This window comes from Chelon labrosus (genome assembly GCF_963514085.1).
Source record: "Chelon labrosus genome assembly, chromosome: 21".
NCBI lineage: Eukaryota > Metazoa > Chordata > Actinopteri > Mugiliformes > Mugilidae > Chelon > Chelon labrosus.
This window is the reverse complement of record NC_140354.1, coordinates 11352692-11375651: the sequence shown is the minus strand read 5'-3', so window position 1 is coordinate 11375651 and position 22960 is coordinate 11352692. Positions and strand designations below refer to the sequence as shown.

Sequence of the window (22960 nt, the reverse complement as noted above, 5' to 3'; positions counted from 1 at the left end):
AAACACGCTTGTTTCTGCAGTAGCTAGCACTCGGATGTAAACAGAGTAAAATGAGCTTCGCTATCTGGGCTCTGATGCAGTCCTTCATTAAAGTTACAGAGCAGGAAAAATAAACCGTCTCTGGCTGTGTGACATTAAAGCAACAACCATGCTGATCTGACATGGTGTGAAGTCACTGGGTAAATATTAAGTAGCTGCTGATATAAAACTCAAATAATCATTTAACAGATTAAAAAAAATAATTAAAAAATTGACAAAATAATGTGCAGATGTATCTATAGAGAAAATGCACGTTAGTTATTTTCATTTTTATCCTTCGTTAAACTATTTAAACCAAAACATTTCTAGAAATAACTGTTTCTGGCCGAACAAAACTGTTTTCTGTAAAATTTGGATTATTTAAATATTATATTTTAATATATTTGTGTATTCATTTTGTGCAAAGCGACCCATCTCCATAAGTTAAGACATAAAAACAGACAAGAAGATATATAATAATTATTTCATGTTTTCTTAACCTTGTGTGTCTTCTACTAACAGTTATGATTTCACAAATTGGTGAAACCCTGCTGTGAGATGAGTCTGTGTAAGAAACTACAACACACCTGATAAACACATTAAAAACAAAACATTTTCTTATACTCATATGTACACAAACAACTATTGTATACTATTATTAATATAAAAATAAAGTTAAAAACAAACGGATAATAAATATAACGTTTTTAAGTTATTTATTTTCATTAGTTGTATCTTATATTTGTGAAATACATGATTTCCCCTGTTCAATTTATTCAAAAATCCTGCTGCGTGGTTGGATACTACATGTCCCAGAATGCCGTGCGTGAAAACGGACGTCATATTCCGTCGCCTCCACTCGTCCCTTTCCCATCATTGAGCGGGCACCGCTGTGTTTCTGTGTTGTCTGGGTTTTGGAGAGTCCTCGGAGTGTTTGTGAGCAGGATGGGTCCCGTAGAGGTGAACTTTATTAACTTTTTTTATTTAAACTGAAGCATTGAACAAAAAAATAAAGGAACTAAAATGTAAAACGAACTCAAATCCGCCGCTGAGCTCCAGTCGTGCTTCGTGCTGTTGTTCTCAGAGATGTAGCTACTGACGGTATCTAAAATATACTTGTTTGATGGTTAATTGGGAAACTCACTGCAAATCAGTAGATCTTTTTTATTTATTTATTATTATTATTATTATTATTATTATTATTACCAGCTGAGTTCGTCTTTATAGGGAGATCTACTCAAACGAAACTCCGTTTAAAATTCTGCTAAATTTATATTTGCTTCCGTATTTGTTGAAGCACACTCAATGAATAACACATTTTTAAAAAAAAAATCATATTAAGGTGAGCCTCTTGTTTAATTCGGAGTATAGTTGGTGGACTTATTAATTATTAATCGGTTAGAGCTGTTGATTGATCCAAGTGACTATTTCCCATCAAGACTGTAGAAAAAGGGTTGAGCTGATCTGTGTCAGTGTCAGACAGAAGTCTGTTTACACTCAACCAGTGATGCTCATCTGTTTAATACATGTTTAATCTTTTATTGATGGGAAGTGTTGGCTTCAGACCAGGTGAGTTTCTCTGTCTGCTAATAGAAGAAAGAGTAATGAAGTCTAATGTAATGACGTTTGTGTTTGCAGCTCCTCCACATGTCGGTGTTCTCGCAGAGCTTCTCTCCCTGCGGTCGATTCCTGGCAGCCGGAAACAACTACGGAGAGATCGCACTGTTCAGGTGGGACGCATCAAACGCACCTGATCGAATTCACATTTCATCAGTGTGGTGGCTCAAATGTATAAATCATCATCATCATCATCATCACCTTGTTTCAGTTTGTCTGCGGCTCTGAGTCCAGACGCCACCGAAGTCAACAAGAAACCAGTTCTGACGTTCACCGGTGAGTTTCCCTTTAGTCCTCCTGGTTATGAACAGAGTTCTTCTTCTGTGGTGGATTAAAAGGTTCAATTTGAAGGATTGATATCAGTGTCGTCTGTCAGACTGAGGTAAAGTCTAGAGGAAACAAGCACACTGATTCGTGTGGATCAATATGTTCGGAAGTGGACGTGTTTGTGTGTTTCTCAGAATGAAGTACGGTTTGTTAGTTACAAATAAATAAAGTCATTTCTGTGAACAGACAGAAAAACAAATCACAGGGACTGATCACGTTAAAAAAGAGACTTTAAGTTTCAGAAGCTATTGACACCAACACTGTAAATTTCCATGCATCTTTACTGTGATACTGAGCACTGCCTTATAGCTCCCTGAACATTGTTATAAACTTATCAACATGATTAGTCAAATAATTGCAGCTAGGCATTTAAATTATTACTGACACATTAACAGGATTCATGTGTTGTAGATTTGCTTTAGCACCTGTTTGAGCCACCAGGTGGCGCCTCTCACTGAGTTATTCAGCCTGAGCTCATCCAGAGGACTCACATTCATCACCCTGTGTTTCGTCTCAGCTCACGAGGGTCCGGTGTTTTCCCTTCTCACCACCGACTGTCAGCTCCTGAGCGCGGGGAACGGAGAGGTCAGCGCGTGGAACTGGAACGAGCTCATCAAGAAGGTAAGGCTCGCTTCGAAACCTCAAACAAAAAAAAAGAAAGAGGTGTCGATCTGTGGACGTCTTATCTGACGCCTGACTCCGTGTCTCCTCAGAACGTCAAACCTTTGTGGACGAAGAGGCCAAACTACAAGTGAGGACGACTCGTGAGACTTCCCGTGTGTCCTGTATTGCTGCAGTCCGCTCACTCTGCTCTCTGTTGTTTGTCTGTCTGCAGGTCCAGTCTGGAGATCCCTGAGATCAACTCTATGATCATCAACCCACGGGTGAGGATGGCAGCCGATGGCCAACACATTTAAAGAACAAACCAGTTATTGTAGCTAACGTTAAGTTAATCAGTTTAACGCAAGGAAACTGACCTGAGGCAACTTTAAAGACACAAACTTCACTTTGTTCTTGTTGCACTAAAGTTCACTGTAGATGGCTAGCCTGGTCGTTACCATCCTACGTTTCCGCCCGAAATTTGATTTCGGTCTGACACGGAGTCTGGCCAAATTGCACTTCCGCGGTTCGCGTGTAACTGCGCCAATCAGCGAACAGTTGAGTGATGACGTGGAACTTGCATGCCGAGTTGCTTGTAGTCCAGCGAAGCTTGTAGTTCAACAGAATAGCAACAATGGCGACGGAGGAAGAGACGCTAGAAGCCATCCGCGAAGTTGTTTCAACTCTCGAGAGCATCACGGAATTAAAACCAGAACAAGAGGCTTGTCTTGTCAATTTTATAAATGGCAAGGACGTCGTAGCTCTCCTTCCAACTGGCTTTGGGAAAAGTTTGATTTATTTAACTGGAAGCGGAAGTGGTAAGCGTAAGAGCCTGAACTCCGGTGCACAATATACGTCATTACCAAACGTTGCTGATTGGTGAAGGGAACTCCAATCATTTTAAACCTCAAAATAAGCATCCGCCCATTACGGAGACAGATTCCTATTACATTGGGCCAGACTCCGTGCCAGACCGAAATCAAATGTCGGGCGGAAACGTAGGATGGTAACGACCAGGCTAGTAGATGGCAGCGACTGTACAGATATTAAAGGGGAACTGTTTTTTACAACCTGGACCTTATTTCTGGCATAAATTACGATCGTTTACTCACCTATATAACTTTTGTGTAATTTGTAGTCAATCGGGAGATATTTAGATCCGCGTATATCCATATAGTAGGAGTGAATGGGGCACCGAAACGCAGCATCTAAATAACCCATTATTTGCCTCGAAACTCGTTCATTTCACCAATATTTTGTTATCGTACGCTAGTGTTATATCCCGTTGAGTCCGGAGTTACCTGAATTCATCATCCAGGGTCTGTAGATTGACCTACTAACCTCTGACCTGGATGATGTCATCTCTGAGTCTCACGGGCACCGCGGTGGTCGACTTGTTTACCTGTAATTTGCTACTGCTATGGTTCGTCCACAACCTCAGAATCGGAAAAATATTCAGCCATGTTGCAAAAAACTAGCAGTAGCAAATTACAGGTAAACAAGCTGACCGCCGCGGGTGCGTGCGGCGCTCAGAGATGACATCATCCAGACAGAAAACCTGGATGATGATAACAGGTAACTCCGGACTCAACGGGGAATAGCACTAGCGTATCATAACAAAATATTGGTGAAATTAACGAGTTTCGCGGCAGATTATGTGTTATTTAGAGGCTGCGTTTCGGTGCCCCATTCACTTCCACTATATTAATATACACAGATCTAAATATCTCCCGACTGACTGCAAATTACACAAAAGTTATAAGGGCGAGTAAACGATCGTATTTTTTGCCAGAAATAAGATCCAGGTTGTGTTAAAAAAAACAAATAAATAAACACTAGTTCCCCTTTAAAGCCTCTGATGCTGATTTTTAAGTCTCCATTTCTACTGACAGTCATTCAGATGTGTTTGTTAAACAAATGTCTCTGTGTGTCAGGACAACACTCTGGTCCTCGGAGGAGGAGACAACAACATCCACATCCTGGACCTGGAACACGGAGTCTTCAAGGTGATTCTCTTCACAGGAATCTTTTTTCCATGACGGCATGTCTCATCACTTGCTTCCTTCTTACCGGTACCAAGAATGAACGTGGTTGACACTCATGTAACAGGAGCGATCCGTCCTTCAGCAGTTGCGCGTCTCTTGACAGTTGTGTGTGTGTTGTCTGTTCAGTCGGTGCTTCAGGGTCACTCCGACTACGTCCACTGCGTGAGCGTGAGAGAGAGGGAGGCCGAGATCCTGTCGGGAGGGGAGGACGGAGCTGTGAGGATATGGGGTGAGTACCGGCAGCCGTGTTGGCCAGACGTCTGTCAGCTGACCGATGATTGATGATGATGGTGATGTGATGTTTTTTGTTATTCAGACAGCAGGACGGCTCAGTGCGTCCACTGCATCGAAGTCTACAAATACGAGGTGAGACCAAGTCTTTGTGTGAACATCTGTAGCCAGCTTTTATTTTTTTTTTACGTACACCGTCCTTGAAAACACAGAAAAATGAACAGTGTCTGGTGTGTTTCAGAGCTGTGCACGGCCTCAGTACGGGAAATGGATCAGCTGCGTGACCACCGACTCTGACTGGATGGTGAGTAAACATGCGTGATGCTTTCAAGTCCTCCTGGGAGATCATGTTGCAAAAAAAAAAACACCTTTATGACATTTTAATGTCCAGGAAACTGCCACGATCCCCCACAAATCCAGACATTAGACGGTGTCCTCTGTTCATGGCCTGTTAACAACGTATGATGTTTGTGTCCAGCTGTGCGGTGGAGGTCCGTCTCTGTCTCTGTGGCACCTCCGCTCTCTGTCCCCGACCTCCATCTTCCCTCTGAGGGGCTGCCAGCGCCAGGCCACCTTCCACCAGGACAAGGTGAGGGCATGTCACCTTTTTCTTTTTTTTTTAAAAAGTTCCGTCACAGGTCGAACGGACGCTGACACTGTGTTTGTGCTGCGTTCACTTGCCGCCGCGTAGATCCTGGCGGTGGGCGAAGGAGCGTTTGTGTCCCACTGTCTGCTGGGCGGAGAAGTCAAGGCTCAGATCCCCTGCACCCCGCAGAGCCTCAACACGCTGGAGCTCAACACCAACAGCACCGAGAACCGGGTAAGACCTTGAACGCAACATGTCTTCTGTTCAACACGCACTGTTCCCTGAATGCCACATTTCTGTTGTCAAATGAATGAATTAAGTGATAGAATATATTTTGATTGACTATTTAGTGAAAGCATTATTGATTATGTTTTTCTTTTCATTAATCTTGAAGAATTAGTGAATATAAATGTCCAGCCCAGACGGCAGGACACGTGTTTTTGACGTGTTAAGTGTCTCAGTGAACATGTTTGTGTTGCAGGTGCTGACAGTAGGAGGCAGCAGCAACCACATCGACGTGTTCACCAACATGTCCTACAGAGCATTTTCATTCAGCTTCTGATCACCTTTCCTATACATCTTTTTTTTTTTTTTATCCTATTTCATATTAAACTTTCATTTGTTAATAAAATGATCTGAATGTGTCTTCTTCTCTTTTAGTCAGCTGTCGTTAATCTGACAGGTCTATTCAGCTTTCCTCTTGAAGGTATAACAACCAGAGGAAGTGTCGGTGTCGATTCAGTCACAAACTAATTCACGGGTTGAAAAACTGAAACTGAACAGATTTTATTAATGATAGAAAAACATTTACATAGCAGACAAACCTGTGAGTTTCACTTCATGTCTGCAGAGCTGAAACCGGTTCCCTCTAACCTAACGGGAAACGCGCTCGTGATGCATTCAGGGAGCGGAATATAAGCTGTGTCAGAAACATGCATGTCTACATATCAGATCTGCTGTCTGTCAAATGGACCTCTGAATGCAGCGGGCGCAGTCTCCGACCGACGACTCAAGTGAGCAGCAGGTTAGAAAACGAGGCAAAAAAATTACCCAGAATGCACGAGGAATAAAGTCGTACGCAAGTGATACAGTTTCCTCTTCAACGGTCCTTACGCAGGACTGCGTATAGATTGAAGCGCCGTCAATCTGTAGTGTCCATGGAAACAGTTTGACAGTTACTGTGGCTGCAGGTGAGCTCAGCGGGACGGGGCTTCAGGCTGCGGACAGGCAGGCCTGGCGGACGCTCTGAGCCCAGGTGTTGAGGAGCTCCGTCACCGAGTGTTTGTCTGGCAGCTGCAGCAGTTTGGACGTCATGTTTCTGTGGACCGTCTGCAGGAAACTGTTCGCACCTAAAGGAGACAAACACACATTTTACAACACACGAGTTTAAGTACAAACCAAACCAAACCGACCAGATATTTATCTTGTGCAGGTCACGGTTAATTCATTCTAAAATGTTTTTATCTGTCACTCGAAACAATTGATTTTTAAATTAAATGGCATTTCTGATTATCTGAACTCTTGAGGTTTATTTTATTGGTGTTGGTCCATAAACATCCACAGTCTGCTTAGTCTTGGTTACCAGAGCATAAAGACTGATCAAGTTGAACTGCTGCTGTTTAGTCAGCGTCATTATTAAACTACACTTTGAAAGACTTTCAGGTTTTCATTTGGGCCACTAAGTCTGAGTAACTTTAACGACCAGTAATTCATACAGATAAAAGAAGAGTTGATCTGTTGCAGCTGCTGCATTAGATCATGTTTATTGATGAGTTTTATTGGTTTGGCCTTGTACAGTTGATAACAGTCTGTAGCGATAGAAGAAGCTGATCTCATTAGAAATGTTTACAGGTTTTGCTGTTTCAGTCTGAAACAACGGACAGACAAATTTTATATAAAACCATAACTGATGTGTTGTTTTTTTTTTTTAAGTACAGTATAAATGGAGCAGTGGTCTGAGTGCAAAGCAGAGGTTTCTCACCGTACTGCTCTCCGTCGTCAGCCCAGTACGGACTCTGATCGGGATAGTCAGCAGGAACGCTGAGCTGCAGAGGAGGAACGCTGGGCAGGTTTTTATCGTCTGAAACGGAACAAATAACAACAGTTCAGCATCCCGCCGCCACAATCTGACTGATCGATCGAAGCGCGTCTATTTCAGCAAAGAAACATTTACTTAGAAAAATGGGAACATCCAATATATAGTTGCTCCTCTGTGTTTCCTTTGTATTTTATGAGTTTATTTTAACCTGCTGCATTTGATCTATTTATGGCATCACTACATAATTAACACGGAAGAACAGGTGTTAAACTAAAAGCTATAGTTATTAGTCATATTTGTCAGCATGTTTCCTTAATGTGATCGGTCAGAGCTCTGCAGTCTCACCAAGTTTACAGACAAGGTGCACGGTGCCATTGTTGCTGCAGAATGAAGGGTCCAGGTTGACCAGGAACTTGACATCGAGGCGAGCCACCTCTCCCTGCAGGATGTTGGGGATGGTCTGCCGCTCGTCGTCCTCGTGCTTCCTCTTCCGGCCGGAAACATTGGGTCCCCTGAAGAGGAGATCAATACATCAAGCACTGAGATAGAAAACAGTCGGCTTTAATCTGAGGGAAAACCTACGTGATGGGCGGTCCGTGGATGGCGCTCATGGCGGGGGCGAAGGTTCGGTACAGAGAGTGGTTGAAGACTGGAGAGCGGATGTTGGCCATGACGGCGTCCAGCAGCGGTTGGCATAGATACTGCTGCTTGGTGGGAACTGGAGGGGGTGGGGGGGTCGGCTGAAACAACAACACAACACAAGACTCTTTTAAAAGATGCCTTCACCTGAAACAACAGCTTTTTAAATAATATGAAACGGTTAAAAAGAAGACTGAGGAAACATGAGAAAACTTGTACCACGGCCATGTCGTTCTTTAACTTCTCTAAAGCAATTTCACATTTCTGCAACGTCTTCAGAGGACACCTGCAGGACAGAGGACAGTTACAGAAATGATCAGAGGAAGTGTTGAACAAACAGCTGCTCTGGATTTGAGACGATCATGTCTAACAACATGTAGTCACAATGTGTACACATCCTGGTGTTATCTTGTTTATGCAACTTTAATATGTTAAAGCTAATTTTAGCGAGTTTTAGGATTATGATTTTAAAAGCAGCAGAAAAAGCCGTTTTTTAATTTACTTGATGTCAATTGTTTTGAACATGTGAAACTTTACATTACAAAATAATCAACAAAAGTAACTGTGGGGAGGACAGGGTTTTACCTGGTGGTTGGATCAGTCAGGATGTTCAGAAGACTCTTCATTTTACTCAGGTCCTTCTTCCTGTCTGAAAACAACAAAACATCCGTTTTTATTCAAAATCCAGTGTCCATCTTTGGCCTTCAATACGTCTTGTAAGTTATATAAATATATAACTAATACTGCACAAGATGAAGACAGAAAAGATCAGGACTCGATCGTGACCACTTCCTCAGAGAACTATCTTCAGTTTGTACAAATGCAATGATGTATTTAAAAATTGGTTGATGTAAGAAGGCCATGTGAGCAGGACGCGTGACCCACCTTCATTTTTGTCAATCTTGTTGATCATCCGCCGCAGCGGCTCAATGTATTTGGAGAGCTGTTTGAGTTTCTCCATGTACTGCTGGTCCTCCAGAGATGAGGCTCCAGCCGGACTCATCACTGAGTTGGGGTTACCTGAGGGCAGCAGGAGAAGTATTGTTGGTGTGTTACCTGTAATATTACTGGTGTGTTACCTGGAGTGTCGTTGGTGTGTTACCTGGTGTGTTGCTGGTATGTTACATGGAGTGTCATTGGTGTGTTACATGGAGTGTCGTTGGTGTGTTGTCGGTGTGTTACCTGGTGTGTTGCTGGTATGTTACATGGAGTGTCGTTGGTGTGTTACCTGGTGTGTTGCTGGTATGTTACATGGAGTGTTGTTGGTGTGTTGTTGGTGTGTTACATGAAGTGTCGTTGGTGTGTTACATGGAGTGTCGTTGGTGTGTTACCTGGAGTGCTGTCGGTGTGTTACCTGGTGTGTTGCTGGTATGTTACATGGAGTGTCATTGGTGTGTTACATGGAGTGTCGTTGGTGTGTCGTTGGTGTGTTACCTGGAGTGTTGTCGGTGTGTTACCTGTAATATTACTGGTGTGTTACATGGAGTGTCGTTGGTGTGTTACCTGGAGTGTTGTCGGTGTGTTACCTGTAATATTACTGGTGTGTTACATGGAGTGTCGTTGGTGTGTTACCTGGAGTGTTGTCGGTGTGTAACCTGGTGTGTTGCTGGTATGTTACATGGAGTGTCATTGGTGTGTTACATGGAGTGTCGTTGGTGTGTTGTTGGTGTGTTACCTGGTGTGTTGCTGGTATGTTACATGGAGTGTTGTTGGTGTGTTGTTGGTGTGTTACATGAAGTGTTGTTGGTGTGTTACATGGAGTGTCATTGGTGTGTTACATGGAGTGTCGTTGGTGTGTTACCTGGAGTGTTGTCGGTGTGTTACCTGGTGTGTTGCTGGTATGTTACATGGAGTGTCGTTGGTGTGTTACCTGCTGTGTTGTCGGTGTGTTACATGGAGCGTTGTTGGTGTGTTACATGGACTGTTGTTGGTGTGTTACATGGACTGTTGTTGGTGTGTTGTTGCTGTGTTACATGGACTGTTGTTGGTGTGTTACATGGACTGTTGTTGGTGTGTTGTTGGTGTGTTATATGGACTGTTGATGGTGTGTTACATGGAGTGTTGTCGGTGTGTTACCTGGTGTGTTGCTGGTATGTTACATGGAGTGTCATTGGTGTGTTGTTGCTGTGTTACATGAAGTGTTGTCGGTGTGTTACCTGGAGTGTTGTCGGTGTGTTACCTGTAATATTACTGGTGTGTTACATGGAGTGTCGTTGGTGTGTTACCTGGAGTGTTGTCGGTGTGTTACCTGTAATATTACTGGTGTGTTACCTGGAGTGTTGTCGGTGTGTAACCTGGTGTGTTGCTGGTATGTTACATGGAGTGTCATTGGTGTGTTACATGGAGTGTCGTTGGTGTGTTGTTGGTGTGTTACCTGGTGTGTTGCTGGTATGTTACATGGAGTGTTGTTGGTGTGTTGTTGGTGTGTTACATGAAGTGTTGTTGGTGTGTTACATGGAGTGTCATTGGTGTGTTACATGGAGTGTCGTTGGTGTGTTACCTGGAGTGTTGTCGGTGTGTTACCTGGTGTGTTGCTGGTATGTTACATGGAGTGTCGTTGGTGTGTTACCTGGAGTGTTGTTGGTGTGTTACCTGCTGTGTTGTCGGTGTGTTACATGGAGTGTTGTTGGTGTGTTACATGGACTGTTGTTGGTGTGTTACATGGACTGTTGTTGGTGTGTTGTTGCTGTGTTACATGGACTGTTGTTGGTGTGTTACATGGACTGTTGTTGGTGTGTTGTTGGTGTGTTATATGGACTGTTGATGGTGTGTCGTTGGTGTGTTACATGGAGTGTTGTCGGTGTGTTACCTGGTGTGTTGCTGGTATGTTACATGGAGTGTCATTGGTGTGTTGTTGCTGTGTTACATGAAGTGTTGTCGGTGTGTTACATGGAGTGTTGTCGGTGTGTTACATGGAGTGTCATTGGTGTGTTACATCGAGTGTCGTTGGTGTGTTACCTGGAGTGTTGTCGGTGTGTTGTTGGTGTGTTATATGGACTGTTGTTGGTGTGTTACATGGACTGTTGTTGGTGTGTTGTTGGTGTGTTACATGGACTGTTGTTGGTGTGTTACCTGCTGTGTTGTTTGTGTGTTACCTGGAGTGTTGAGCGGTCCAGGTGAGGGGACTCCATAATTCTGGGGGGTTCTGGAGGTGGCGGAGCCCGGTGAGGGCTGAGGGGACGGGCTGGGCTGAAAGCCTCCTGGAGACGGAGTGGGACCAGAGCTGGAGACAGAAAACAGCAGATGGTTTAAACATCAGTGGAAGGACAAGCCCAGTTTCTGGTGGACGGTGAGGACAATTTTCTAGACAGAAGGAGTCAATACTGGCGGTCAAGAGAGGGATCTTTTCTGTCGTACCTGGCTGAGTTGGGCTGTGAGGTCGGGGGCTGGGGTGATGGCTGAGGAGGAGGCAGCATCGACTGTGGTGTCTGGACCTGACCAGGTGAGGGTGAGGACATCATGGTATGTTGTTGTACCTGTGAGGAAGACAAATGAGCCAATCAGAGGCAAAGTACAGCTCCTGTAAGGGCAGGCAGGAAGTTTGCAGTCTGGACTTTCTACAATACACAATCAACTACTTAAGACTTCTACACTGTAGGAAATCTCACTAATAAAACTCTCCTGACTGCTACAGGGTTTTTTTTCCAGAGCACATAGGACGATACGATGGAAAGCTGCTGACAGACAGAAGCACAGCGTGGACAGGTGGAGGTCAGAGGCCAGACTGGAAATCAATACCTGCTGTGGCATCGTCTGTCCTCCGACCACAGCAGCAGCAACGTTTGAAGTAGGTATAGAAGGGTTCGGGGCAGCTCGAGGCGGCCGGGCGGGAATCTGCATCACAGGACGAACCAGCTTCAGACGAGGACACACAGCAGAGACACAAGATGACACGTGAGCAGAGAGGACGCAGACAAGACACCGCAGAACACACCTGGATTCATTAAGCTACGACACTAACAGGTTTCTGCTTTTTCAGTTCAAGGAAATCATCATTTAGTGATGGAAACCCAACAGAGATGATTTAACCTACAATGATTTATTATTTCCAAACAGTCGAGCAGTTCAGGAAAGAAACTGGGAAACTATTCTGATGATCGATGAACCAGTTTTGGATTTAAGAATCATTTTTGCATCCTGGTTTGGCAAATTTCTCTGATTAAAATGTCATGGTGTGGATGGTTTTATTATTTACAACGACTATTATTTAAAAACATGTTGTAGATACATGAAGAATAAATATATGGTTACAAATATATGTAAACCAATCAAGCACCCTGATCAAATAAAATATCCACCCTAACCCTAACCTCCACACGGCCGGTCATCTCCTGGTTAACCGGTGAACCGAGCAACGATGTTTGATGTGTGCTTTGATTTAGAGCTGACGCACACAAAGCACCCGAGTCTGCGGTGGTCTCACCTGTCCAGGTACAGCGCCGGCCGCTGCTGCAGCGGCTGCATTGAGCTGCGCCTGAGCGGCGGCCTGCTGCGCCGCTTGCTGCGCCTGCTGCTGCTGCTGCTGCTGCTGCAGGGCTGCACGAGCCTGCTCACACACAGACACACACACACACACACACACACAGGAAGGCAAAGCATGCAAGCAGAAGGAAAGGTGAGGATGTGTTTCGGTCTCTGAACCAGTAAAAAGAGGCTCCGTGCTGCTAACCATCACAAATAACAAAAGGCTGAATCGCAGTGACATTTTCTACTAAATAAAAAACACTATTAGGATCATAATGCTAACTCTAGTTCTTGATGAGATGTTGAAACCTTCTTGTTGGCTTCATTTATCACTTCCTTTCATTCATGCTGCCAATCTCCTGAGGGTGCTTTACTGGATTCAGATCAGATGGATAGAGAGGACCAGTTTGTCTTTGGTACCAATCTTCCGTTGTCCAGTGTTACAGAGCCCGTGTCCACTGCAGTCTCATATTTCTGGCCTTTATGCCGTTGGAGTCCGTCCACCTCCAAGTTGTTGAGTCTGAGCTACAGTAGCCGTGCTGACGTGGAGGAGATACAAGGCAAACGCTTAGCTGCTGTCGAACCGATATACGATAGCACTCTTTGTTTCTTCTCCACCACTACAGAGGCCCTCTTGTCAGCTTTTACTTGATCCAATAAGTATGCCTTTATCCCATTCTCTTCATCACGAGTTGACATCTTCATCAGGAGTTGACATCTTCATCAGCGTGGCCGTCTCCTTCTTCTCGTCATCCTTGTTCTTTCCTGAAGGAGTTTCAGTTTCCTCCAGTTTCATTTCCTCTGGGCCTTAATCGCAGATCTGAGAAACACTCTCAGACAGATTTGCGATCGCTTCATTTAACACTGCACATCATCTAAGAATGAGTTTGGTTTTTTTTAAAGCGCGGGTTGAGGATAGCAGCTACATGCATGCACATGATGCCTTCAGGTCTCCCTGTCAGATCCCAACTACGTCCAAACTCTGCAGTGAGCTTGGCCTTTAGTGCTTCAGTGGCTGCTCTCAGTCTGGCGTGAGTTCATATTGAGGATCAAAGGCAGAGAGGCAGTGCTGCCTTGAGACAGTAACTCTGTCAAGAGTGACCGTGGGCTTCAAAACTGAAACAAGATCTTCTGTGACTCTCCACCGAGCTGCTGTTAAAGGACAATTCCGGCGCAAAATGAACCTGGGGTTAATAACACATGTGTACCGAGTTCGACCGTTCTCTGGTATTTGTTTTCATGCTAGTCAAATGTGACCAGTTTTCTTGCAAACTCTTGAAGTCGAAGCTCATTTTAACCAATCATATTCGAGGTCTATGAGCATGAACAACCCAGCATGCATCACGTCAAGTCAGATCTGCGCAGATCTGCATGAAGTCGAACACGCCTAATCATATTTCACGTGTACAACGCCTCTTCCGGCAACAAAGTTTCACGCGAGATTCAGGTTCACGTCCCAGACAGTTCAGTTTCCCCAAGATGGCGCCCGCCTGGATATGCGAGCCAGACATGAACGGTACTGTGTTCCTTTTTTAATAAACTGCCTGTATACTTGCAAAGTTCTCAATGCTTCGGTTTACATGTAGAGACCCTGGTTATGCTACCGTGTAAGTGTGGTGATATTGTGAGCCTTGTTAGTGGCATAGAAATAGCGATTTCTTTTTATGTGTCGGTGTGCCCCGAAGGCTAGCGTTATACGCTAAATAGCGGTTTGCAAGAAAACTGGTCACATTTGACTAACAAAACAAATACATGAAAACAAATACCAGAGAACGGTCGAACTCGGTACACATGTGTTATTAACCCCAGGTTCATTTTGCGCCGGAGTTGTCCTTTAAGTCTAAGTCTTGGTCAGCCATCTTGTTTGCAGACAACTCTGACAGCACTGAGGTAATGGACCACACGCCGTTCAAGCATGATGAACGGGAGTCGGCACACCCTGGATCAGTCTGTGTTCGGTCGCTTCCTGTTGGAGCTGCTGTTCGTTGAGGGCTGCTGAGGCTTCGACGCTTTCTGTGATGCGTCCCAGCTGCTGCTCACGGTGTGACAGACCAACTCTTCCTTAAGCACTCCCTCGATGCGTAACTGCAGAGCGTGTCCGGTGCAAAATACTCCTAGCGCTCTTCTCCAGGATGGAATCCTGGTCAACGTGTCTGAACACAACAGCAGCTCACTTGTCTCCTGGGACAGCATTCAACAATAATTACACACTGATCTTTCACCTATAGTCCAAAGCCAACTGGACACCTGCTGTGGTTAGAATACACTTTGGAGGCATTTGTATCAAATTTTTGTTCTATTGGAGACATTGAAGATCAGAAACACAATGCTAATCAGAGTTACAGAGCCTCTGATCATTATAAAAGAAAGTAAATCATTTAGCCACACCCACTCCTCCTTTAAAGCTGCACCTATTCAAACATGGACATATGCAGTGACGTCTGTCTCACCTGGAAATTGTAATTATTCAGCGCCGGCTGCTTCTGCTGCTGCTGGCTAAGTTGGTTGATGGAAACGTGCTGGGCCGATGACATCTGTCCAGCTAGAGACTGAGGCACCAAGCCGGGTAGCTGCTGCTGTTGCGAGTGTGGAGGCAACTGACCCTGAGGCTGACCCTGAACCTGCTGCACTTGCACCATGTGCTGAATGGACTGGGCTTGGGCCTGAGCCTGAGCCTGGGCCTGGGCTTGAGCTTGAGCCTGAGCCTGAGCTTGAGCCTGCGCTTGAGCCTGCGCTTGAGCCTGAGCCTGCGCTTGGGCCTGGGCCTGGGCCTGGGCTTGAGCCTGAGCTTGAGCTTGAGCTTGGGCTTGGGCTTGCGCCTGAGCCTGTGCTTGGGCCTGCGCTTGAGCTTGCGCCTGGGCCTGAGCTTGCGCCTGGGCCTGAGCTTGCGCCTGGGCCTGAGCCTGTGCTTGGGCTTGTGCTTGGGCCTGCGCTTGAGCTTGCGCCTGGGCCTGAGCTTGGGCCTGAGCCTGAGCATGTTGCTGCTGGAGCTGCAGCATCCTTGTCTGATGCATCTGCAGGCACAGAAAGCAAAGACTGGATTAGATTGAACTGTGAGTTCAATGAGTGTCAAGATAAGATGAGTGTCAGAACGGTGCTATCAGGGCATCATACCTGATTCGGCTGCTGCTGGTTCTGGGCCTGCTGCTGCTGCTGCTGCTGAAGCTGCAGCTGTTGCGCCCTCAACTGCTGCTGCACCTGAAACTGTTGCTGCAAGGCGTTCTGCTGCTGTTGCTGCTGCTGGAACTGCTGGAACTGCTGCTGCTGCTGCTGGACCATCTGCTGCATGGGCATCTGACCTGGACCCCCTACTGCAGAATCAGAGAGAAGGAGCTGAAGGACTGACTGAGTGCACCGCCCAGAAACCAGCCTCGCCTCAAACTCACAACATGCCAAAGCAGAGACCGAAAATAAGACCAACTCTGACGCCATAATATGTCATTAAGACGCAGCCAGCATCCACGGAAGATGTGCATTTACAGCAAACACACCACATGGAGGAAACACACTCACTGGCTTGTGGGTTTCCAGCCACCCCTGCCATGGCATGCTGGCCTATCTGCATCTGCCCCATGGCCCCCATGCCACCTACTGGAGCCCCGGTGGGGCGGGGCCCCATGCCAATGGTGCCTGGGCCCCCTCCAACCCCTGTCAGGTTAGTCAGGGCATTCATGGGATCTGGCAGAAGGGTAGACAACAGACAATATTAAGCAGCTCCAACATGCACAGCAGAAACCGTGAACGCCATGAGTTTGGTAGTGACAGATCCAGCAGAGGACAGAACACCGCAAAGAAAACCCAAAATAAAAAGAAGAGCAAACAGGGACAAAACACTGACTCACCTGGACCTCCCAGAGCCTTCTTATCTGGAAAGAAGACACAGTGATCAATAAGTCTGATCCTCACTCAAAATACAACATAATCAAAGTTCATATTATGTATTATATGAGAGAATTAACTTACGGATGTCTCTGAAGTGAATGATCAGCCTTGCCACCAGAGATAAATAATCCTCCTGGAAAACAGAGAATGTACATTAAATTGTCTGTTGTCTGTGTCAATATCTCCGTAATATTATAATGACACAATAGTTATAATAATCAGCCTTGTAATATACATAATCAACATGATCTTGACACATGTGCCATTACAAAACAGACGTCTGAACTCGCCCTGAACTTTTAATGTGTGAAAGAAGAGTCAGATGAAACTGAAATTGATGGATACATCCATAAGTAAAGAATTAATCAGATGGTTCCTGTTTTTTGGCAAAATCACGAAGACTTCTTAAAGCATCTTTGACCTGCCATCAGTCTGGTTACACTCGTCTTCGCTGCCGTCAGTACTCACTCTAGTTTTGGCTTTGACATAAACGTGGTTCTCCATGTCCGTGCTGGACTTGTGCGTGGTGTTTGCAGTTCCGGCCTTTCTCATCGCTTCTTCACTGGAGGAAAACACAAGAAGTCACACACATAGGAAATACAGTCTAATAACTTCAATTCACGACGCTGCATTTAATTTTATACAAACGACTTCAGAGATTGTCTGGTTGTGAAAAACTGCAGCACATTTAAGAAGTTTTAGCTTCTAAAGAATGAATATAATTGTACAAATCAATATCTTCCTTTGGATGTTTGGACAGTTGATCTTCTGTGGCCCCAAAACAAATCAATAATCAAGATTAATGATAACGAACATGTTTTACACATCTGTAGTAAACAATGTAAAGCCACATTTTTGCTTTGACACTTTTGTCACATCTTTACAATCACACATGACAAATGTATAAAAACCGTAGCATGTCTATGTCTGTATTTTATTGTTAGCGAATAAAACTAATGTTTAAATTTCTATTAACACACGACTACAAAAAAACGTTAGTGACTAAATATCGCGATAGTTGGCTGCATCAACAAAATTTGTGTAATTCATTTTGTACAATTAATTTAGGTCGTATAGGCATAAATTATAGTAATAAACATGATTACAGAATACAAATTTACATTTGTCAAGTGTATATTTTATAATGAATTAATGGCAAACACGTATATTTAAGATGTATAATTATTGTTTAAGCATATAACTAAATCTGGAGCTAGAACATGAAGCATCCTTGTTTAAATGAGTGTGAAAACAGTAGTAGCCTATAACGTTACCTCGTTTTTATATATATAAAAAAATATATTACAGTGCAGTTATTTCACTTATGTATACAGCGTTAACAACATTTATATTAAAATATAATCACGGGAACGCCAATCAATTAAAGCGAGCGTTAACTCTAACGGCAGGTTGAACTGATTAGCACTAGCAACTAAAAAAGAAACTTGACAGAGAAGTTATTTTCAATTTGGCCTGAGCCGTTTTATAACCTGGATGGAGACCTTTCGCGCTATGTGCTCTGACATGTTCGCACACCCGTGACAAATTTGCTTTTGACAACTTGTTGTTAATTTCCCCGTTTTTTGTTTAACCAACGGCTAGACGTGTCGCTCCTGGACGCCGAGCTAACGTTCGCCTAGCTCGCGAGGCCAACGGAAACTGACACACTGATTTATCTTTAAAGAAAACAGACAAAGAACTAAAATTTCTCACATCTGAGCCACGACTTTTTGTCGGAACTGTGGGCTCCTCCAGTCGCTGTCCGGACCGGGGACGTCCATGGCAGAGGTTGTTTTTTTTTTTTTTAGAGGATTTTAGTTGTAAGAGTTGAATGTTTTCTCTCTGCTCTTCCTTCTTCCGCTCAGAGGATAATGGCGGCTGCTGTGCTGCTCTCTGTTAACAACCGCTACCGCCTCCTGCTGGACGGAACGGCCAAACACGCTGCGGCAGCTGCAAACCAGAGACACTCTGGACGTCCCGAGGGACCCCGACAGAAGGGGCCCCCGACTACACACAGACTGAAATAGACACAAACTCATGACAACTAATGTTGTGGATGTATTTTGCACCTACTCAAGTTCCCTGTTGTCTCTTCTTTGCTGTGTTAATCTTGGTGCTGTTTTTGTTATTTTGTGCCTCTTTGTGGTTGTTTTGCATCCCATCATCTTAACTCATCATACCATCCAACAGAGGTGGAAAAAGTACTAAAATATCGTACTCAAGTAAAAGTACCAATACTTGGATGAAATATTAGTCAAGTACAAATGAAATTACCCATCTGAAAAATTACTCAAGTAAAAGTAATAAGTAGCTAATTTAAAATGTATTTTAAGTAAAAGTTACTTAGTTACATTTAAAAAAAAAAACCTGTAGAACGGGGCGGGGGATCTCTCCCATGTAGTGAAAATAGGACAAGGGGTCATACATCCAAAACTGTTTAGTTTTTAATTAAAGAACAATCTATACAAATGTATAAAATTCTATACAAATGTATACACATGTAATGACAACATAACACATGTCACACATGACATGTAAGACCCTTAGAAAGGTATAATGTGCAATTTTAGTTCTGACCCTCCCATAAAACTTTTTCAAATAATCAACTGTCAATCAAACTGTCTCTGAACCGTCGTCGCTCTTCTGATCCACCTCCATCTCGTTCTCAATCTCCTACAGAAAGACTTGGCGCTTGGTAGTGGTAGCCTACATGCTGACCATACGTCACTCACTACGTGGTTCCGGGCGCGATTTTTTTTTCGGTTTTCGTTAGTCAACGTTTTTTTTTTTACTCAGTAACGGATGGGATTTGTAATGTACCGAAATACAATACTTCACTCAAAACGTAATCAAGTAAAATTTAAATTACCGATTTTAAAAACTACTTGAAAAATACAAAATACACAAAAAAACTACTCAATGCAGTAACGTGAGTAAATGTATTTCGTTACTTTCCACCTCTGCCATCCAATATTTGATATTTTAATGCAGAAAATTGCAGTAATGGAGTAATTTCAGTTTATTCTATTAATGCAGGAACTGTGTTCTTTAGCTGAAGTAATAAGATACAAAGCATTAAAAAGAAAAATCAAACGCATAAACTCATTATTGTTCAAATATATTCTGGCGGTGCTGCTGCCGATGGTTCTGGTGGTGCTATTGCTGCAGCTGTTGCGCCCCCAGCTGCTGCTGCGGCTGCTGCACCTGAAACTGTTGCTGCATGCCGTTCTGCTGCTGTTGCTGTTTCTGGGACTGCTGGAACTGCTGGAACTGCTGCTGGAACTGCTGGAACTGCTGGAACTGCTGGAACTGCTGGAACTGCTGGAACTGCTGCTGGAACTGTTGGAACTGCTGTTGGAACTGTTGGAACTGCTGTTGGAACTGTTGGAACTGCTGCTGAACCATGGGCTGCATGGGCATCTGGCCTGGACCTCTTACTGCAGAATCAAAGAGAAGGAGCTGAAGGACTGACTGAGTGCACCGCCCAGAACCAGCCTGAAAAGACTCTGAAGTCTCAAACACACAACATACCGAAGCAGTGACTGAAAATAAGACCAACTCTGACGCCAAAATATGTCATTCAGCATCCACGGAAGATGCGCATTTACAGCGAAGACATACGATACGATACGATACAACTTTATTTGTCAGTTTGTGCTGAAATTCTTTTTGCATCCCTGGGCAGCTCATTTAAGGATAAAAGGGCATAAACAATACATACATGTAAGACATATAGCATCACGTGGAGGAAACACACTCACTGTCTTGCGGTTTTCCAGCCACCCCAGCCATCTGCCCCATGGTTCCCATGCCACCTACTGGAGCCCCGGTGGGGCGAGGCCCCATGCCAATGGTGCCTGGTCCCCTGGTCAGGGCATTCATGGGATCTAGCAGAAGGGTAGACAACAGACAATATTAAGCAGCTCCAACATGCACAGCAGAAATCATGAACGCCATGAGTTTGGTAGTGACAGATCCAGCAGAGGACAGAACACCGCAAAGAAAACCCAAATAAAAAGAAGAGCAAACAGGGACAAAACACTGACTCACCTGGACCTCCCAGAGCCTTCTTATCTGGAAAGAAGACACAGTGATCAATAAGTCTGATCCTCACTCAAAATACAACATAAGCAAAGTTCATATTATGTGTTATATTTGTTATTTATACCATTGAACTGAGAGAATTAACTTACGGATGTCTCTGAAGTGAATGATCAGCCTTGCCACCAGAGATAAATAATCCTCCTGGAAAAGAGAGAATGTACATTAAATTGTCTGTTGTCTGTGTCAATATCTCTGTAATATTATAATGACACAATAGTTATAATAATCACCCTTGTAATATACATAATCAACATGATCTTGACACATGTGCCATTACAAAACAGATATTTGAACTCGCCCTGAACTTTTGATGTGTGAAAGAAGAATGAAGACTGTTTTATTTTTATTTTTTTAAATCAACAAAGGTCAGTTAGACAAGCACAGAGAAGAACAAAATGACAACACAGATTCATACACTGTAATATATCTTTTAACAGAGTGAGATCAAATATATCCATAAGTAAAGAATTAATCAGATGGTTCCTGTTTTTGCAAAAGTGGCTTAGTGGCATTGTGAGTGGCTTCGTTTTCTATCAGGAAGACTTCTTAAAGCATTTTTGACCTGCCATCAGTCTAGTTACATTCGTCTTCGCTGCCGTCAGTACTCACTCTAGTTTTGGCTTTGACATAAATGTCGTTCTCCATGTCAGTGCCGGATTTGTGCGCGGTGTTTGCAGTTCCGGCCTTCCTCTTCGCTTCTTCACTGGAGGAAAACACAAGAGTCACACGCATTATGTTTACATAGGAAATACAGTCTAATAACTTCAATTCATTTCCCTCTGTAATTACTGTGCAGGACTTTAACTGTCAACAAAGTAGCACTTTGTGTTAGTAGCGCTGCATTTAATTTTATATAAACGACTTCAGAGATTGTCTGGTTGTAAAAACTGCAGCACATTTAAGAAGTTTTAGCTTCTAAAGAATGAATATAATTGTACAAATCAATATCTTCCTTTGGATGTTTGGACAGTTAGCCTGGGATGAGAATTTTCTGATCTTCTGTGGCCCCAAAACAAATCAATAATCAAGATTATTGATAATGAACATGGCAGCTGTCAGTCATGTTTTACACATCTGTAGTAAACAACGTAAAGCCACATTTTTGCTTTGACACTTTTGTCACATCACACATCATCATGTCACACATGACAAATGTATAAAAACAGCATGTCTACATGTATTTTATTGTTACTGAATAAAACTAATGTTTAAATTTCTATAAACACACGACTACAAAAAACGTTAGTGACTAAATAACGCGATAGTTGGCTGCATCAACGGATTAGATTGAATAGCTAATAATGCTACTAACAAAATGTATGTAATTCATTTTGTACAATTCATTTAGGTCGTATAGGCATAAATTATAGTAATAAACCTGATTACAGAATACACATTTTGAGTTGTGTATGTTATAATGAATTAATGGCGAACACGTATTTAAGTATAGGCCTATATATATATAATAGGCTATATATAAGTAAAAAAATATATTTTTTTAAGCATATAACTAAATCTGAAGCTTGAACATGAAGCAGCCTTGTTTCAATGAGTGTGAAAACAGTAGTATAACGTTACCTCGTTTTATATAAAAAATACAGTGCAGTTATTTCACTTATAGGTACAGCGTTAACATTCAAATATAATTACGGGGACGTCAATCAATTAAAACGAGAGCTAACTCTAACGGCAGGTTGAACTAATCAGCACTAACAACAAAAAAAGAAACTTGACAGAGTTATATTTAATTCGGCCTGAGCCGTTTTATAACCTGGATGGAGACCTTTCGTACCATGTTTGCGCAGGACAAGCGGTTACAGAAGATGAATGAATGAACTTGTTTGTCGATCTTGGCCGCCGAACTAACGGTCGCCTATAGATCGCGAGGCTAACGGAAACTGACACACTGAATTCTCTTTAAAGAGAACAGACAAAGAACTAAAATTTCTCACATCTGAGCCACGACTTTTTGTCGGAACTGTGGGCTCCTCCAGTCGCAGTCCGGACCGGGGACGTCCATGGCAGAGGTTGTTTTCTTTTTTGGGAGGAATCCTTTAACCAGAGAACGTCTACTGTAAGAGTTGAACGTTTTCTCTCTGCTCTTCCTTCTTCCGCTCAGAGTTTAATGGGCGGATCGATCCGAATGTAACGAATTCCATTCTTAAGTTTCACTTTCTCTCGTTTCATTAAAGATTCGACATGACTGTGTTTGTCTCTGCTGTCACAGAGGAGAGCAGGCTCACTTCGCCCCCCACCGTGTATTTGTTGTAGCTACTGGCCAGCAGCAGCGCACACTACACACAGCGCAGAGGTGGAGCAGGAGAACGGCAGAGAGAAAGAGTAGGGCTGTTTGGTTGTATTTTCAGGCCGAAAACTAAACGACAGCAAGTTGTACTATTTGTAAAAAGG

General features: G+C 43.6%; 3 protein-coding genes across 7 annotated transcripts; 1 reads left to right on the top strand and 2 right to left on the bottom strand.

Moving 5' to 3' along the window:
* The first annotated feature begins 858 nt into the window (after positions 1 to 858).
* Positions 859 to 6049, top strand: thoc6 (THO complex 6). Its single transcript, XM_084570468.1, has 13 exons — positions 859 to 978; positions 1657 to 1748; positions 1847 to 1911; positions 2480 to 2583; positions 2676 to 2713; positions 2798 to 2846; positions 4497 to 4568; positions 4734 to 4836; positions 4924 to 4973; positions 5080 to 5142; positions 5317 to 5427; positions 5530 to 5658; positions 5906 to 6049. The coding sequence occupies exons 1-13, from the start codon at positions 964 to 966 to the stop codon at positions 5984 to 5986; spliced, it is 972 nt and encodes a 323-aa protein (XP_084426594.1). The 5' UTR covers positions 859 to 963; the 3' UTR covers positions 5987 to 6049.
* Positions 6050 to 6194: 145 nt separating this feature from the next.
* On the bottom strand, positions 6195 to 18313 carry med15 (mediator complex subunit 15). 5 transcript variants are annotated; one of them, XM_084570449.1, is made up of 18 exons: positions 18161 to 18313; positions 16916 to 17009; positions 16529 to 16580; positions 16408 to 16431; positions 16079 to 16243; positions 15680 to 15876; positions 15016 to 15579; positions 12525 to 12647; positions 11840 to 11956; positions 11459 to 11577; positions 11197 to 11324; positions 8987 to 9121; positions 8687 to 8750; positions 8321 to 8387; positions 8045 to 8202; positions 7808 to 7974; positions 7406 to 7504; positions 6195 to 6773 (listed from the first exon to the last, which is right to left on the bottom strand). In XM_084570449.1, the coding sequence occupies exons 1-18, from the start codon at positions 18226 to 18228 to the stop codon at positions 6637 to 6639; spliced, it is 2478 nt and encodes an 825-aa protein (XP_084426575.1). In that variant the 5' UTR covers positions 18229 to 18313; the 3' UTR covers positions 6195 to 6636. The 5 variants fall into 5 exon arrangements, with proteins under 5 accessions (XP_084426575.1, XP_084426577.1, XP_084426576.1 ...); XM_084570451.1 differs by having other exon boundaries at positions 11840 to 11935; XM_084570450.1 differs by having other exon boundaries at positions 15680 to 15873.
* Positions 18314 to 18617: 304 nt separating this feature from the next.
* LOC311506494 (mediator of RNA polymerase II transcription subunit 15-like) lies at positions 18618 to 22634 on the bottom strand. The gene is made up of 6 exons (XM_084570471.1): positions 22504 to 22634; positions 21161 to 21254; positions 20641 to 20692; positions 20498 to 20521; positions 20209 to 20334; positions 18618 to 19884 (listed from the first exon to the last, which is right to left on the bottom strand). Exons 1-6 carry the CDS (start codon positions 22569 to 22571, stop codon positions 19604 to 19606), a joined length of 645 nt encoding a protein of 214 aa, XP_084426597.1. The 5' UTR covers positions 22572 to 22634; the 3' UTR covers positions 18618 to 19603.
* Positions 22635 to 22960: the final 326 nt, after the last annotated feature.